A 19,669-nucleotide genomic window follows, 5' to 3' on the forward strand; every position below is an offset into this window, starting at 1 on the left:
TTTCAAATTGCCTTATTGCTACATATTCGACTCTTCGACGCTACCCAACGGAGTATTTGACCCGGCATTTTGTTGCAGGAAGAGGAATTCCACGACATAGTTCGTTCGTCCACTCGCATCAACTTCTTGTACGGCTATATGTTCGACGAAGAGATCGTCAATGAGGATTTAGCAGGCGCCCTGTCTCAACTTCTGAAAGCGTCCTGGCGCGTGCAGTCCGAGCCGCTCTGGGTCCCCGCCTCCTGGGTGCAATAGTTGGTATACGTCACACGGTCAGACTTAGCGAATTTACAATGCTTTCGATATATTTTTGCCGCATATATTATTGTTAATTAGTTCCCTCGCAGTATCGGATAGCCAATGACGAGAAACGTACAGGGTTCGCGAATTTAGTACGGTAACGGTCGGTACGGGTAGGGGTACGGGGAGGGGGAGGGGTATGGGTGCGCCGCCGGCCGCGTGATCGAGTCGGGAACATGGACGCGCTGCGGCGGCGCTACGGGCTGGTTCACACGGGCCGGCCCACGCGCCGACAGTGCGTGTGGATCAGCCTTAAACGAACGATTTGAATACAATGCTCTATTTTATACTTCACTCTTGTTCATATGATGGTACAGAAACAGTAAATTTTTCGAAAATTATGCTTAGTAATTAACATTGCACATTATTATTTGGGATGTAACGCCGATTTAAGTTAGATTTTTATTATGAAGTTGCCAACTTTAATTTTACGAATTGTTCAACGTCTTTATGGGGACAAAATTTGGGTTACATTTGGGCTTAATGACGGGATGGATTCGTGCGTTTGCGGTCGCATTGGCTATCTAAATGCTGGTTTATGCAATAAGTAACAACATAGACAATACCGCTGAAACCAATCGCCATACCACTTGCGAGAACACCGCTTCAGTTAATTTATTTAGTTTATATTTACCATCTAGTCATAGTGTTTCTTCCTACTGGAATTGCTCAAATAGGCTAACACTCTGGCAAATGGTATGACGATGCTTATTTGGTTATATTTGACAATACAAAGAGCGTTCGCTACGACTAGCGTGTCGCTCCTCCACCCGCTTGGTTTGACCAAGCCGTATGTCGTGCAAATTGGAAAATCAATTTGCTCGCGTGGCTGATGAATGCCTTATACCAAATAATGTACTTACAACTTTCCAAAGACAATGATCTCGATTTCGTTTAACGTTATTATCTTAATTTATTATATTTATTGTATATTTACGGGTTTATTATATTGAAATGTTTTATTATCTCTTAAATTCTAAACGTTTTTTTCAACGGACTGCTACTCATTCGGCTTATTTGTACCTTTTCTTGATGACTTTAGATTTCGTCATTTGGTTACAGTTTTGATCTCGTTTGTTCAGGTTCCCGTTCGTTTGTTAGTTTTAGTATCAAGTTCCAAATAATTGTTTCACCAATTTATTCCTTCGTCAATGTTTCTTTCACATTGTCCCCCAAATGTCAATACGGTATGAACACCTACCGTTGTTAACATCTTATTGTTTAATCCCTAAAACTTTTCACTTACTCTTAATAATATAGTCATAATAATATTGGATTTTTTCTTCATATAATAATCGGTAATTTTTAATAATCGTAGTTATGTGTGTTTAGTGTATTACGTAGTATTTAGTAGGTTAAGGATATTTACTCACCATAACATATACTCAATATTCTCTAGTTATGTAGTTAATTACATTAGCACCAGCAACATGTTTCTTAGTATAAGTGTGTAGAAATGTGTTGATGGTTAATATTAATATAACAATTACGTGTAACTTAATTGCACCATTCGATAGGCTTAACCGATAAAAGTAAATGTTTAAGTACACGCGATTTACTCGGTTTTTCTGGTTTTGGTTTTAAACAATTGTTGGGTTAATTTTTTCGGCCATTTGTTTTGTGATCGGCGAAGTACGCGGCTAAAGCGATAATTGATGGACTAACCCCGAGCTGCACGGGTGCGTTAGGGTTTTGTGAAAGTTTTGCAAGGTTATCGTCGTTCACTTTCTGCGCACTTATTCATTTACAGTTCAATAAAATTCTTTGACAAAATTTGATTAATTATCGGTTATTTCTTGCACATCAACTTATGCGTGTACTTAAAAACGTAGTTAATATAATATGGGGTGACGTAGGATACTGTCGTTCTAACTGGCCGTATGCCGATGTCGTTTTACAAATTATATCTTCACGGATATGAGAGACGTTCAATATAATAGTAGTTATTTAGATTGTAAGGCCGTAGTCATAATCTTAGGTAGGTACCATAGTTACCTGCGTAACATTATGTAATAACTCTATTATATAGTTCTCTCGGTACTGTATGTTCTGGGAAAGTTGTTATTCTTTACCATCGACTCGTTGAATGGAAATAAGACGGTTCTGTGTATTATTTTGTTGTTGTCTATGTTAATAGATGACGTATAAAATTTTATTCGAGTTGAGATAATAGGAAATATAACAACAACTTATAGCCCTTGCCGTTGCAGTTCTTCGTATTTCAACAACATAACTCTCAGTTAAAGTTGTTGTATAAATTCGTTTTGTGGTCTTATCATTTTAATTTTGTACCAGCGTTGTCCGCGTCAGTCTACATAAAAAAAAAAACAAAAACACACATTTTCCACAAATTTTGTAAGAACAAATGCGCTGAAAGGGACTTACGCAGTTTCTCCTGTGGGAAAATTTGAAGCTATTTTCTTCAGTTGTAATGATTATTATTGTTACTACATACTTTGTCTTTAAACTAATATTCGTCAAAGACGCTCGCGCTAATCTCTAATGCATATTCACTATCGGAAGCGATGCGGAAAAGAGATGGAAAGTGTCGCCATTTTGTAAAAGGTTTTAAGTACTGTGAGCCGTACTTTTAACACTTATTACATACACCGTAGGACTTACCAGTGCCTTGTTCCAGAAGTCTGATTTTATAGTAGAAAATTTTATAGGAGTAAGTGACTAGGATCCGGGGGTGGGCCGGGCGGCGGTTACGTGTGTTCGCCATTCGCTTGATGACAGTTTTATGGTGGAAGTGGGGTCACAAGTAGTCTGTGACTGTCACTTCACAACGAAAGATCGTTAGCAGGATAATGGCGAAGACACGTCGCGGTCTCTCGGGCGTGGAGGGCAAAAAGACCGGAGCCGGATCACTTATTTCTATATTTTCTCCTACTATCCCTTTCGGCAGGGATGGGCTGGCAACCTCGGGTTCTTTTCGGTTCTAATCTATACTAATATTATAAAGCTGAAGAGTTTGTTTGTTTGTTTGAACGCACTAATCTCAGGAACTACTGGTCCGATTTGAAAAATCTTTTGGTGTTAGAAAGCCCATTTATCGAGGAAGGTTATATAACATTACGCTATTATTGGTGCGTCTGAATAAATAAATAAATAAATAAATTGCGCTAAGACCAACAGGAGCGGAGCCACGCGGGTGAAACCGCGGATCGCAGCTGTTCTATAATTTTATGCGTATACTTGTTTCGACGTTCATTTGGTTGAATTTTGATGTTCATTTGATTATAATATTTTAAACTGATTAGTGGTTGGGTTTGTTGCGTAATTAAAGGATCATTATTTAATATCGGACATATGATTTTTTAAGGGGTTGTCGGTTCATTACTGGTTTATCGCTACGTTAATGCAGTACAGACATAATTCTATAAACACTATCCATCTTTTTCCTACTTTGGCAAACTAATGGAAATTTCTTTGATCTCATTGTTGTTACCGTCTTTATTTACCATTTGAAGGATTGGGGAACGAGTGGTTGATTATTTTTTAAACGGTCACGTGATCGTGATAGATTTATAACTACTATAATCGATATAGGCATGTCATAATTATAATTCAATATTGTCGTTTTAATTCTATTTTGATTTCTATATGTGAAGTCTAAATATTTCGTATTTATTATTATCTATAGGCATAGTTAGGTATTTATTATTTAAGGTTAAGGATGACTACATAACTTCAGAAATCGTAGAATGTGTAAATGTTTATAATAATTCATATAGGAGTGATTTTTCCTCTTCTTGTTTCCGTTTGCAAACGTTTAAACTCAAATAATCGACACATCTATAATTACTTATAATACTCTTATAATAGACGACTACAAAACTTCAGACGTAGTTTAAGTATCATCTATCTATTATATTTCATACTAATTTGTATTTACTCATATTTAACTACTATATTAGTATCACTCTCTATGTTATTCGTATTTATTGTTATTTATTAAATTTAATTATTTATATATTTCTCTAAAAACTATTGAATATTTTGTGTATCTATGCAATAAAATATAAGTGTTACCTATCGATCTTTCTCTTCCTCATAATAAAATAATTCGCGCGGAATAGTAACCAAACGCGATATAGTTGTAGGTTTTTAGTGAATAGGCATTAGATAGTAAGAAAAAAAAACAAAAAAATAAAAAAAAAATATTCAGGGTTCGAAAATATCCGATATTTTTTATGAATATCGTATGTTTATGATATATAGCCGATATGATATCTCAAGTTTGATATTTATCAATTTTGCTGGAAATCCATATTATGATTTTATTAACTACTGCGTGTGTTACTCATTCATACGACTTATTTAGGTACTTAAAATCATAACTTCATTTACAAAAAAAAAAAAAACGTTAAAACATATTTTTTATAAAAAAAAATTTCTTTAATTTTTAAATAAGTTTTGTATTGAAAAAACATTGGATATATGTCACCAATTGATATCTATCGGATGTATATCTTGATATATATCCACGGATGTATGTCCTCGAACCTTGATCTAATCGATCGTTCTCTTCCTGAAAACAAAAAATGTAATCGCGGGGACTAACGTCCCGTCGCGATTTAGTCGTAATATATTAGTAACTAAGGTCCCTTATAGTTTCGACCGACTTCAAAAAAAGGAGGAGGTTCTCAATGCCACTGATGATTATTCTTTTTTATTTGGAAGCCGGTGCGTCTCGTTTAGTCCCATTTCAATTTAGTCTCGGTTTGACAATTTAATGGTTTAGTTTTTTTTAAATAATTATTGGTAACTGTTTTCCTTATTACGCAACTAATTTATCGTTCTCCTCCCCATACTATGAGGTAATCTCACATTTGGACGAATGTTCGAGCGCGGTACAGTCGTAGTTTATAATTTAGTAGGGCTCCATTATATTTTGTTCTTTATTATGTAAACTTATTGATCATTTCATTCAGCAAATGCGCGGACTAAGGTCTGAATATTGTTAGTCGTATGTAATTAGTTAGTAGGTACTTATGACGTAGTAAAAAAAAAATAAAATAAAAAAAAAAATCAGGGTTCGAAAATATCCGATATTTTTTAAGAATATCGTATGTTTATGATATATAGCCGATATGATATCTCAAGTTTGATATATTTAAATTTTACAGGAAAACCATATTTTACTTTATTTATTTTTGAATACTTTTTGCATATGTGTTACATAAACATGCTAAGATTATCAAAAACAATACATAAAACTTTTTTAATGTTTTATTGATTTAGGTCTTTAAAATCAAATCATAAAGATCTTCTTTAAGATTTTTGAGTCATTCAAATAATTTTGTATTGAAAAACCATTGGAATATCATCAAACTCAGCTTGATCAATATTTATCGGATGTATATCTTGATATATGTCGATTGATGTATGTCCTCGGACCCTGAACCCAACCGATCATTCTCTTCCTAAAACTATAAATCAATCGCGGGGACTAACGTCCCGTCGCGGTTTAGTCGTAATTGTATAAGTGAGTAGGCTTTATTATGTGTTTCGTTCAGTTCCTCCATATGAATTCCCAAAAGACAATAACCTGCAAAAATAGTCGCTATTTTGAAATTAATTTTGTTTTTTATAATCCAGGCAAATTGAAACACGGTCATAGTCCTTAATATTTGTTCTATTTATGAGCCAATATCCTTAGGCCGCGTTTCCATCTGCAAGTAAACTTCTGCGAGAACTGTCCGACGCGACAGTCTGTCTGACAGCAACTTGCACTTCTACTTGCAGGTGGAAACGCGGAATTAAACGTGCAAGTTGCTGTCAGACAGACTGTCGGACAGTTCTCGCCAAGTTCTCGCAGAAGTTTACTTGCAGATGGAAACGCGGCCTTATGCCATTATTGTATATGGCATTTATAGTTTAAGATTGTCACATTTTCGCTCCGCTACTCACAACCTAATCAACGTGGCAAATGTGCATGCACAATTATTTTGTGCAAACCGGCTTGAGCACTAGGCCCCGGTGATATTGCAAGTTTGTGCATGCATGTTTGTCTTTATTAGTAGTTTTTAATATTAAGAATATTTAACCAGCAGCTCTTTATGTACTCATTATAACATAAGCGTCTAGGTGTTAAGGTGGCCATTCGATTAGGGCCTTATAAGTTAAGATACTCCGCGACCGGAATGTTAGTTTAATGTTGTCTCAACACGTGTGGTATAAAGGATGGAATTGTATTTACGTAGTTAACGTTCAGTAGTTATTGATTCGTTAGCATTGCGCACGGATTGCAGTTTCACTGGTGATATAGCTTAAAATTTACGTTATCGAAGAATTGATGCACAAAGATGGTTGAGGCGCGACCGTCGACCACTTTGATACATTTTAATTTAGTACTTACCAGCTTCCGCGTATACATACTGCATCTATTTTTTCTTTATCAGGGTTGTCTGATCCCATTTTGTTTTGTGATAAAGGACTGTTCTTCCAAAAATTATTCCAAACTTCTTTAATTGAACTTGAAGCTCTATTCTCTTGCCCAACTCAACAAATTATTACATTTCACCATTCTATCAATGTGGCTACAAAAATAATTTATTTATCTTAAACTTTCAATCCTTCAGTGATTATCTCCCTTCTAGGGACACCCTGAGACACCTTCTTACTACTGCCGGACAAACTGAGATTTTCTATGTTTCAATTCTTAAAAATCAATACTAAAAATGAAGTATATCCGTAATCCGCAATTATTATAATTGTTGTAGATGTAAGGCAATCTATAGTAGGAAAGATATTTATTATCATTCTTTTTGTATTTCGTTCATTTCATTCGTTATTGATTGAATCGCTGCTAAATAATACATCATTAACACAACTGCTGTAACAATTTCGACTTTCGGAATTTGATTCGGTTGCTTTACAAATTATTTTATTCAATTTCATGATATCAATCAGTTTAAATTGTGAATATTTCGAGTCCATTTCTTTCGATAAAATCAACATTTTTCAATTGAAGAAATCTTCTTAATTATAAAAGTTAATTGTAAGCTAGGTAATAAGTCATGTTGATCGGTCACTAGTTGTACATAACTACATAGAGATAAAAGGGCAACCTGATAACATGTAAAGTAGACACGCGAAGACCGCGCCACCGAGATGGCGCGTGACGCGTTTATTTCCCGTAGCTTTTCTGTTATTACTTTTTCATTTCCCTCTGGGACGATTATTATAAAGCCAATTGATGTGCTATCTCGCTAATTAAATATAAGTGTTCGTTGATGTTGAGGTGTTTATGACTTATGAGTAGGTAAAATGGATATAGCTCCAGCTTATAGCTGTCGATGCGATGATTGTCCTTAGCTGTAGTGACTAACGAAGAAAATGAGTAGATTTTTTACTAGATGTTGTATTGAGTGCAACGTAAGGATTCTTCTCTAGTTAAGGCTATTTCTTGCTAAGGTTCTCTTTAACGTGTTTGTGTTCTTAACCTCTAATTTTGTCCCCCAGTGATGGTTTGAGGGGGAAAATTCATGCTCCAGCACTTTTGCTGTTGTAGCATTTTTTGTACTTAATTTAATTTGGTATTTATTATTGTTGTTAAAATAGGTTTTCTTCAATTTAATGATTTCTTAAAAGTGATTGATTTCCTATCTTTATCCCCCAGTGATGGTTTGAGGGGGATAATTCATGCTCCAGCACTTTTTGCTGTTGTAGCATTTTTCAGTTTTTAAATTTCGTTTTTAAATTGGGTTTGTCTTTTACATTTCTTTTATCTCTTCTCGTAGAGTAATTATACAACTTGTAACATTTGAACAAGATTCCTAAAGGGCGTATCTGTAATCTTATCGACACACCGGAGGGTTCACGTTATTGTTCTCGTTGTATATTTGTCGCGGGTAATTTGGATGATTGTGCCGTTTACATACGGCGTTGTCAGCTAACAACGTTCGCAGTTATGTAATTTGCTGGGGATTTCCCAAACTTCCAAAGGCAGCAGGATGCAAGTCAAGGAGCATTTCTGTGTAGGTTCCACCAGATTTTCCTACTTCCAGGTTTGACCAACAAAACCAATAGAACCATAATACATAACTGCGAGCTGTTTTTAAACCGACAAATGTTACCGCATCATCATATAGATTGTCTGCGACATACTTATGTAGGCTACGTCTTCTTCTCAGCGTATATCTTTCTGCCGGGTATTTTAGAATAGGTTTCATTTTTCTTGGATGTTTGATTAGTTTAATGATCTATGTCGATATATTTTATTGAATCCTGGTATTTTTTGGTTTGTTTATATCATTGATATTCATTATTATGATTCTTTAAGCCAATCCGATGCTTCTATTATTTTTATCCCCCAGTGATGGTTTGAGGGGGAAAATTCATGCTCCAGCACTTTTTGGCTGTTGTAGCATTTTCAGTTCTTAATTTAATTTAGTATTTATTATTGTCGTTTAAATAGGTTTTCTTCAATTGAATGATTTCTTAAAAGTGTTTGATTTTCTTTCTTTATCCCCCAGTGATGGTTTGAGGGGGAAAATTCATGCTCCAGCACTTTTTGGCTGTTGTAGCATTTTCAGTTCTTAATTTAATTTGGTATTTATTATTGTCGTTAAAAATAGGTTTTCTTCAATTGAGTGATTTCTTAAAAGTGTTTGATTTTCTTTCTTTATCCCCCAGTGATGGTTTGAGGGGGAAAATTCATGCTCCAGCACTTTTTTGCTGTTGTAGCATTTTTTATTTCTTGTATTTTTTTTTGTTGGGATGAGTTCATCTGATTTGGAAGTTGATACAGTAAATTTACTTATTCCTTAATTTTTTCCATTTTCATCCAACATCTAACAGTACTGTTTTAAGTGATGTTAGCAAGCAGGTTGTTTGTATTGACTTTTGTATCTGTGAAGGGTCTCTACTTCCTACTTCCATGTTTTATTTTACCAAAAATATAAATAGGCGATATCATATCTTCCATATAATATCGACGATAAAAGAAATTACCCCTTCCATTGTTATATTACTACTTTACGTTGTTGCACTATCTTTTACCCGTTAAATACACGTCAGCACTCATCGAGCACTTCGTCCTCTTGCAAATTTTACTTACATTTCTTAAATGCAACACCATTTTGTTGTGTTCAATCAATGTTCACAAAGTATCCCCAATAAAACCGTCAGGATCGAATCTTCCCTATACTTTAAACCTTTGAACATCGGTTCTCATTTCTCTTGTTTACATAAACTTAATGTGTCTTGTGTGCACTCATGAATCGTGCGATATGCCTGAGCGAGTGCTTTCATCAGGTATTTGCAAATTTGTGTGTTCATTCTTGTATCTTAAGTTTATGTGCACTGTTCACTTCATGTCATGTCGTGTTGATTGTAATTTTACCAACTACTTTTGCTGCATTACCATCTGCATCAAGTTGATTTTGCACTCCCATCGTCTCAATACGTTTGCATTTAAAGGCTGCTCATATTTTAAAATGCGGTTTTTTCATTATTCTATATTTATTTTTCGACCCGATGCTTCGACCACTTTACAGCGAACATTGGGTAAATAATGGTTAAACGCGTTTTATTAAGTCTTTAATTTACATATGCATTAATCGATTCATTATTCTTTCATTTCACATATTCATACATTCGTTCATTCAAATTGCACCTATTGTTGTTGAAGTTTATCCAAAAAGTCTTACCTCGAAAACATCTTCTTCCACTTGATTTTTTTGTGTCAAGTATACCTATACTCGCCACTACAGTGAGAGTTTGATGGAGGGTTCATGCTCCGGATTACTTCAACTGTTGTGGCAGTTTCGATTATATTTTGTTAAATAGTATTTTTCTTCCATGACATATTGCCTGCGAAAGGTCTTTGCTCTTATGATGTTTTGTGCGATGGTTACTTCTGTCTCCCCTTCACAGATTATGCAACGTCTTACGTCTTCTAAACTTTGACTCATTTCAGTATTGTCTAGTAATTTTTACAATTTTGATATATTAAAATTATGATTCTCATTGTTCTAATTCTTATACCAATTCTTTTAGTATAACTTTCGAGTTCGTATTCAGTACATAAGTGAGCGTAGTTTAATTGATATAAATAAACAAGTTAACGAACATTATTATTTCATATGTAATGTTTGTATTGATTTATTTACGTATAGCAGCCAGCAAAAATCGGGCATACCCGCGTAGTTTAAGGAATATAAGGCATTTTTGTTTGTTATCTTTTAATTTTGCAAAACATTATTCCTTAATATGCTGAATTAGATTAAGTCGAAACTCGTGAAGAAATAGTAACAGTTTCACTAGGATAAGTTTAATATAACGAGTACTTCTAAAACGGATAGTGTAAGGCTTTTTCGTGAGAGCGTTTATTTTCGATAGTATAGGCTTTAGACATTATTTTTCATTTGCTATCGTGGTGCGTAGATACCCACGATTTGACCCCAATTGATGCAATAATCGGTAATGATGAAACTCGTCTTTGAACGATAACAGTTTCAGTAGAATAAGGATAGTGATTAGTGATACAGATTACGAATAGTTGACCGGCTATATACAGGTGTATGTTCTAATGATTATTTCCAACAATTGCATAATCAACGGATGCAGATATGAATTGCTGAATCTAATCATTAGACATCCACATCATATGTGTGTGGTTGTGCAACTATTCGGGCCATCGAAATTGGTCATATATTAATTCTAAGATAATTATAATTAGGATAAGGGTTGTTGTCATCTTATAGCGAACTAGAAAGCTGTGTGCCATGCCTCGGTAATTATTTAATTTCAATCAAATACGTCTCTAAACGACAGTCATTATTTTTTATTCACAAAATATTGGTGCGACGTATTTCGTATATTTGTTTTGATGGTGGTTAAGATCCGTTTGGTGTGGGTTACGTAATTTTGGTTAGAATCGGATTAATGTTGTGGATGTTGGTTAATATTTTTGATTTACACAAATTAAAACAATAATGGTTATGCAGTTTGATTCGATCAAAAAATAAATATAGTGAGTTAATGATTTATTGGATGATTCTGTTCATATAACAACTTTATCGTGACAATAGAAACCGTCAGCTCTTGTCCGTATATATTAATTTCATCATATTTAAAGTTTGTTCGTTGGTGAAACACGCAATTACTTTTTATTTATTCTTCTTAGTTCATCGCGGATTAACTTTATTTTTAAAAGAGGATACGACGTTCCTCGTTTTTAAATTGTAGGCTTAAGAGAAAACAAAATACCTCCGTACCAGTTCATTTTTAAAGGAAGCGGATTTCCTCGTTAATTTATTTTCAAATCGATGTAGCAATAGGGATGCGACGATACACATAAATTAGTTTTTATTAGAATTAAATGTACATATGCGACGCGATAACTTTAGTTCGGTAAAATTAGCAGATTTCTCGTGATATAGTATATTTTTTTACGCAGCGATTCACTAAGCTATGCCTTTTATTCAAATAATTTTTTGGAAAAAGTGTTGGCGGGTATACTATTCTAATTAAATTATTTGAATAAAAGTTATGCTGTACGTTTAAATTTTAGAGGGAAGAGGATGCGACGTTCCTCTTTCTGTAAGTAAGCGATCGTTCCTCGCAATTATTATTTAAAGGGTGTAAGGGTGGGAATGTAACATCTCGCTATTTTTATTTGGATGAAATCAAAGCGGGGATGTCGTTATTCCTCGTATCGGTGGGTGGCAGTTAGGCGGCGCGGCGTGCCGAATCTCACTATTTTTGATTTCATCTAAATAAAACCAACGCGGGGCTATCTCTATTACAGAAGAAACAGGATGCGGATTTCCCCTTTCTTTTTAATACAGATCTGGCTTCCTCGCATTAGAATTAGTATGCCAATGCAGCAATCACTAATAAACCGATGTAACATGCACTCACTAGATAGAAAACCGATGCAACATTCACTCACTAGGCGAAACCGATGCAACAAGCACTCACTAAGTAGAAAACCGATGCAACATTCACTCACTAAGAAGAAAACCGATGCATCAAGCACTCACTAGGTAGAAAACCGATGCAACAGTCACTCACTAAGAAGAAAACCGATGCAACATTCACTCACTAAGAAGGAAACCGATGCAACAAGCACTCACTAGGTAGAAATCCGATGCAACAGTCACTCACTAAGAAGAAAACCGATGCAACAAGCACTCACTAGGAAACCGATGCAACATTCACTATAGTCGATATACGCAGCTAATTAGTTTCTATCGGATAAATTTTTTCAGCGGTATCCTTATTATTAAAGAGACAGGATGCGGATTTCCTCTTTCTTTTTTATATTAAGGAAAATGTATAATATTTATTCGAATGAAATTAATGCGGGGATATTTCTTGTTGTTCAAGAATCGTATGCGGTGGTCGACTTTCTTGAAGGAATAAGAAATCCTTCCCCACTTTTTTGCAATAATTTTTATCTGGAGTACTTAATTATTAAAAAGATTGGTTGCGATATCACTCTTTCTTTTTTATAATTAAGTATCGTTCTCCTCGTGATAATATTTCTAGGGATAAAGGTTAAGTAACGATTCCTTAATTTTGCCTTAACTTATGCGGTGTATTGACTTTATAGAAAAAGGAAGCGAGATACCTTTTTCATAAGTTTTTTTATTATTTTCATGACGCTAGAGTAGATTTAATAAGTTTTTTTTTAATGATTTTCATCGAGCTAGAGTAGACACGCGACGTTTCACCAAAAAACAAACATTTAAATAACACCAACTATTTCTTTTTCGGTCAAATACATTGATTTATTTAATTTTGAATATAAATGAATATTTTTTCTTAAATTTTAATTTCGAAAACTCTAAAAAGAAGTAAGTCTCCCAGTTTTTTTAATCGAATCAAGTGTGTATTTTGGTATTTTGTTTCGAAATTATTAATTGTAATAACATTGACTGTCGTTTGAGGTATTCAAATTCAAAGTATTTTCAAAGATAATCATAATTTACTTAAGGGCAAATTTCTCAATCGGTAGACTTATAACCGAGGAATAATGTCGATATTTTGATAATTTCTCTATACAAAATTAATCGAAGGTATTACATGTTCCACGGCATCGATTGAAAGATTGGTCCTTTATATTATCTGACTTTAAATCTTTTCGTTCCGTTTTTAAGGAAAATTATACTTAGTTTTTTAGCAAAGTTTATTAATATGATTATGTTCTTTACAACTTCAAAGATTTCTTAAGTTATCGACAGGCATGCCAATTGAGATCGTAACAGCTCTGGTGATGGTTGATATCCGAATGTGAAGTAGTTTTATAGCGGTATTTTTTAATTTTATATTATAATATTCAGTTTATATTGTAATGAATTGACAAATTTGATTCATTACGATAATTTAAAAGAAGAGACAATTCGAGTATTAGCTATAATCTAGGGTAAGTTCCGCAATCGTTCAGATTCGCGATGATCGTTTTTGAGGTTTAATTAATATCGGTATAGTATAAGTATAATTAATTAGTATGCAAGTGATTTTATGTCTACGTTTTCATTGAACTGGCAGATGATAAACTTTTTACAATTAAGGCGAAACGTTGTTATAAAATTATTATTCAGAGTATAAGATTAGTTGATATTCGTGCCAGTTCTGTGAAGATACATAATACGCTGCTATTTATCATCCGCGCTCTACACATCGTGCCTTTGCTGACAGTGACGTCTTGGGCGAAATCACATTTTAGCGTAATGCATGATAAGGTTATAATATATTATATTTAGATGCCATCATATATGAACACGATGCGTGCTTACAATGTTATCGCTCGTTCAGTATATCTCATTGCTTCACCATCGCGGGCTTGTCTCACTTAGTGTCTAACGAATAGGCTAGATCGAGTAAGATATAGCTCACATTTATGAAATTCAATAGTAGTTTTAGATTTACGATTGACATTATAAACGGTCAATATTAATTTAATATCTTTTTATAAGAATAGCATTAAATTGCTGTGTGCGGTGCCGACACTCATTACAATAAGGACAAAAGTTATAGACTCCAACTATAATGTTTTGTCTGATTATAAATGTGTATAGATATTTTTTTATAAAGGGAAGATATTACCGGTTCAGAACGTAGTAAAAAAGCAGGAGATTGTGTTAACGGAAGGCCAAGCAGGGGTAAACGGGCTAGGCAGTTGCGTAAATGATCAATGGAACACCTTTGGGTTAAACAACCAACACTTACTGATATATATGCTGAGCATTCCCGTAAGAATCCGGTGTCAGCTGTATTCGTTAGTTTTCTAGCTCTTCCATTTAAGACCTTGGAGGGGTAGAATTGCATAGAAAAATGATGGTCATTGACTCTTAAGATCTTTCATGTAACGCGATGGTGCTGTGTATACCGCCCTCGTACGAAACTCTAATCACGTATGAAGGAGAACATCTCGGTCTACCTCCTCTTTTTGCGAGTCAAAGAACGCGCAGCAAATATAAAATTGTAGTAGTGTCGCTCGCACACATAATTGAAAATGTACATTGAAAGTCATCAGGTTCATTAGATTTTTAACTAGTCTAAATTTGGATTATAACTCCAATATATTAATATAAGTATATATTGCATATTCATAGATATAGCTATTTACGGTATAATCCATTGCTCTTTACCTGATAGATTTAACTTTATCCATATAATTATTGGATATTAATTAATAAGAACGAGGAAACATTGCTAACTATTCAATAGCGTAGGTATATGAAGTGGCTACTTCGTTTAATATAATAAGATTTATAAAAAAATATAAGTATATTACTCATGCTACTGTTCTTAGTACACTGTATAATTGTAAGAATTTGTGGTTTATCTCAACATCATATATTATTATAATGAACGTTTTGTAGTCGTCTACTACGAGTATAAGGTAACATTTAAATTATTATATCTTTTGTAGGTATTGTGTATCGTCATTGACATTATGGACCCTTTATATGCAGCTTAATTGTTAGGTGGACGTGTCACTAAGTTATTTAAATGTGTTTTTGGATAACGAAATTATCATTGGACGTTCAATGACACTGTTACTTTCTTACAGTTTCATTGGGAACTCTTTTCTGTAATAATACTATGACATGAAGCAGGAGCAATGTGGTTTGTGAGCTGTACTAATATTTTTTTGGTGTCACATACAAATTTTTGACGTTTAGCAACATCGCTTCGTGAGTTCACCCTTGCGGTTGCGTTGCTTTACGTGGTAGAGCCAAGCCTTCGCACCTCTTCAGGGCCGGCTCGTCCGGGGAAGTACCACGACCCCACAGATACCGAAATGGGCAAGAGTGTCATTTCTTCGTGTCACTCTTGTCCAAAATGGTGTGGGAGATCCGGGGGCCCGATTTTCCTTTTTTGTTTCCCTCTATCTCTGTGGTTAGCTCTTCCTCTTCACGCAGTTTTTAATTTGACTTCAATTTCCATTTCCTCTATCGCGTATTTCCCCCACTTTAAATCTCTCGTCTTCCTTCACGATTATGTCAGTGTCTTCGCACTTATTTCCATTATTATTTACTGTGATCATCTGCACTTTTTTAATGTCTTCAATTTTAATTGTTACACTTGTATAATCTCACCTATGCACTCGTTCTATTTCGATTTCCTATGAATTTCAGTATTGACGTTGCACAGTTCTGTACTTTATTTCAATATTTTCAATTTACCTTACCTCTCCCCTACATGAATTTCAAACTTGCTCATCTCCCTCCCAGGACAGGGATTTCAGTAACTCACTTCGACGTCGTACTAATTTTATTGCACTTTTTTTAATGAACTTGAGCTTCATCGTCCTACAATCCCTTATTTATTGATGTTTATAATTCCTTGTCACCTTCCGGCACCTATTTCTCACACTTCCCCTCCGTTGCACTTTATGCACAATTTCCGACACACCCTTTCGTACTTGTTCAATTCTTCGAAAGTTTCTCTTTCCGTTTCATTTTATAAATTGCTGGTTTGCTGTTGTAAACTGTTTCTATGAACTTGGTACAGAGATGTACTGTAATTATCCGACTTCAAATTTACTGCATTTGATATGTATATGTTTTTCCCACTAAGGGATATTTCTACGGTCTATCTCTTTGCACTTGTGATTTTATTCTCCTTTCCCTCCTTTTCTTCCCTTTCTCCTTCACCACACCTACCTCTCACTAAATTCTAAAATTTCCCTAACCCTAATCTTGTTCCCTGTGCACTTCCCTGTATAACTTCCCTGTATTCTTTATTGTAATATATTTTGTATTATTTTAGAGAATAATAATTTAGTGTTTGTTTATTGTAACATTTAGTTATTTTTTTCGCTGCGTATGTAGAAGAGTTCCGTTAATGATTATGTTCATTATGAATTTCTACATAACATCGTTAACGGTTTTATCATTTAGCTGGTTACCGTAATTTTTGTTGATACTGCACAAAACTCGTCTTTCCACTAAATTCCACGTCTTTAATAAAAAAATGCTTACCTTGATATATCTTTCACTGTCACTTTACGAACACTCATGCTCCTGCCGGTTTTCGTCTTTCCCTCACAGTGGGTCGACTCGGTGGATTGATAATATCGTCTTAATCTGATGGGCTCTCTTCGCAACCGAGAGCGTTGGTCCAACAAATGATCGTCAATGTTTACCACCTATAATAATGTTTACCACCTATACTATAGCGATTACCTCTACTCGCCCAACTCTGCCCCTTGTGAAGAGGGCCCGTAAAGTTACTTGCACGTTTGCAATCAGGGAAAGATCTGGGCACCCATTTCCCTTCTCTTCTGTCGTCCACACCTTCGTTTTTCAAGTTACAATTTCGCTATCCAAAAATACTCACTTGTCTAACATTTAGAATAATTTGGTGTATAATAATTATCGTGTACTCAGTGATAGATTATTTAATGTTACTCTTTATTCATATTAATTCTATTTTTCTTAGCTCATTAATTGCTACCAAAGTCTTGATTATTTCGTTACGTATAGAATATTTTTACTGTGTATAGAGAAAAACTATTATTTAAATCTATTAAACCCGTTCGGGACCTTTAACTGTAGATATATTTTGGGAGTTATGATTAAGAATTTTACTTAGCAGTAGAAACATTATTTTCGATTGATCTACGTAGATTATTTTCTTCTGCTAACTGGTATATTTTGTCTTAATTCAGTATAATAGATACTCATCTATATTACCCTAAAAGTTTGCTTGACTTCGTTATTGCAATTTGTCTAAAAGACGTTATTTTGCACAAATCTTCTATAAATCTATATCTAGGACTCAATTGCGACCTTTACTTGCTCATCTGTTTCACGTCGGGCCTAATACTCAAAATCTATCGGCTTATTGGAGTTCTCTTTATTTCTTTCAATGTAGGGGTGAAACATAATTACGCGTGTAGTTTCCTAAGGATAATAGATAAAGCAACGCCTAAAGAACAGGTTTATCGTTATCTTAGTAGGGATCGTGGATGCACATCTGATTAGTGTCGAGACAGACCCTGAAGTTGACTTTCGAATCTTTTCTCTGTTCTGATCACGTATTATCAGACCTTCAGATTCCTGACTCTCTTCGCTATGTAAGCTATTCTGGTCTAACTAATAGCTATCATTTGTGGTTTCTTTCGTTAGTATTATGTGATCTCAATGATTTATTTATTTATTCACAGCTATTGTGTTATAATTTAAGTAAATGTATTTGATGTTGTCATTGTTTAAAATTATTAATTGTACGTTATAATGTTTCAAATTGTATTTTAGTGTAAGAATCTATGTGTATTATAAGTGTAATTATTGTATTTGATTTATATTCAAGATGTGTTTTATTTAATGTAAATCTTTGGAAACCGGCAACATTCCTGTATTATCAATTGTGCTATTGTAATTTCTGCTCGGGATTTTGAACTTTTGTCCCGTCTTACTTGTGATTCTATGTCATCTTCTGCTTCAAAGACTAAAAAAAAAATTCTAAAGCTAATTCATGTTGTAAACTATAAACCTTTATTGTAATTCTCTTTCCTACGTATTTCTTGTATTAATTTGTTTCGGTTGCGAAAAACACTGAATATATGACTTGTCTATAATCCAAAATTCTTCAAAAGTTCAATATCCGCTGCCTAAAATGACCTATTTACTGTACTGTACTATCAATAAAAATACAAAAAATATTATTGTGTTTTATTCCTTATAATCTTAAATAAGAATACACCTTGTCAAATATACACATAGGTACATATACCTACACAGCATACACACATATTATTCAGTAATTAAATCACATAGATGTATACCGAATCGAACTATCTGTTTCAAAAATAGACAAAAGATCTTGTCATGGACTTCATCCTTTGACTATAATAATTAGAGCTTAAGCATTTCATACCTTCGGGTTCGATTCCCGGTGGAACATCAAAATGTCTAAGCTGATAGGCTTATCTGAACTATGAATAAAACCATACCTATAATTTAATATAACATTATTATGATTGCACCATATCCTCAAACAGGACAGGACAGTAAAGGTATGCACTTAATCTGATCCTGAAGGGTTCGAACCCCTGAACAGTATAAAAATATTGTTTTCAATTTTTTTTTAAATACAATAAAAGTACCGATATTAACTGAAATGAAAATAAAGAAACATGTGTCTGTTTGTACCACCTAAAACATTGCTATAACAAACTGCTGGGTGGATTTGAAACTTTTTTATCCTACTACTATTATAAAGGCGAAAGTTTGTAAGTATGGATGTATGGATGTTTGTTACTCTTTCACGTAAAAACTACTGAATGGATTTGAATGATATTTAGCACACATATAGAGGGTAACTTGGATTAACACATAGGATAGGTTTTATCCCGGAAATCCCACGGGAACGGGAACTATGCGGGTTTTTCTTTGAAAACGCGGGCGAAGCTGCGGGCGGAAAGCTAGTTATAGATATGAAATCTGGCTCTGGAAACTAAAAATCCTTGTAAAATTTCATTAGACTAAGAATGAGAAGTATTAAAATTGTGATAAAGTAAAAACTTTTCTGCCTGATGAGCATATTCTGAGAGATTATAATTCAGTGAAATCAAATCAAATCCAAAACAAACCAAATACATCTGCAGGTTGGCAAATGACAAAAATGCTAGTAGAATGGAATCCGCAATTGATGGCATTGATCTAAGATTACGATATTTTGCTAAGTCAAACTAGAACTCCCGCCCAGCTGAAAATTGGTAAAATTGTTCAAAATATAATATCACTAGCTTTCCGCCCGCGGCTTCGCCCGCGTTTTCAAAGAAAAACCCGCATAGTTCCCGTTCCCGAGGGATTTCCGCGATAAAATCTATCCTATCTCTCAAGTTGGATCAAACTGCACATGGTGTACGAATTTTATTATAATCGGTTAAGTGGTT

At 34.3% G+C, this 19,669-nt stretch overlaps 1 protein-coding gene across 2 annotated transcripts in view; it reads left to right on the top strand.

The window, feature by feature from the left end:
- Nucleotides 1–18,433, top strand: part of LOC123705219 (MAGUK p55 subfamily member 7) — a 68,085-nt gene extending 49,652 nt beyond the window's left edge. For both annotated transcript variants that reach the window (XM_045653914.1, XM_045653915.1), the window contains one exon: nucleotides 79–18,433. In XM_045653914.1, coding sequence (XP_045509870.1) covers nucleotides 79–255 — 177 coding nt within the window. In that variant the 3' untranslated portion in view covers nucleotides 256–18,433. The remainder of the gene's footprint in view (nucleotides 1–78) is intronic.
- Nucleotides 18,434–19,669: the final 1,236 nt, after the last annotated feature.

The sequence above is a fragment of the Colias croceus genome, chromosome Z (assembly GCF_905220415.1).
Source record: "Colias croceus chromosome Z, ilColCroc2.1".
Taxonomy (NCBI): domain Eukaryota; kingdom Metazoa; phylum Arthropoda; class Insecta; order Lepidoptera; family Pieridae; genus Colias; species Colias croceus.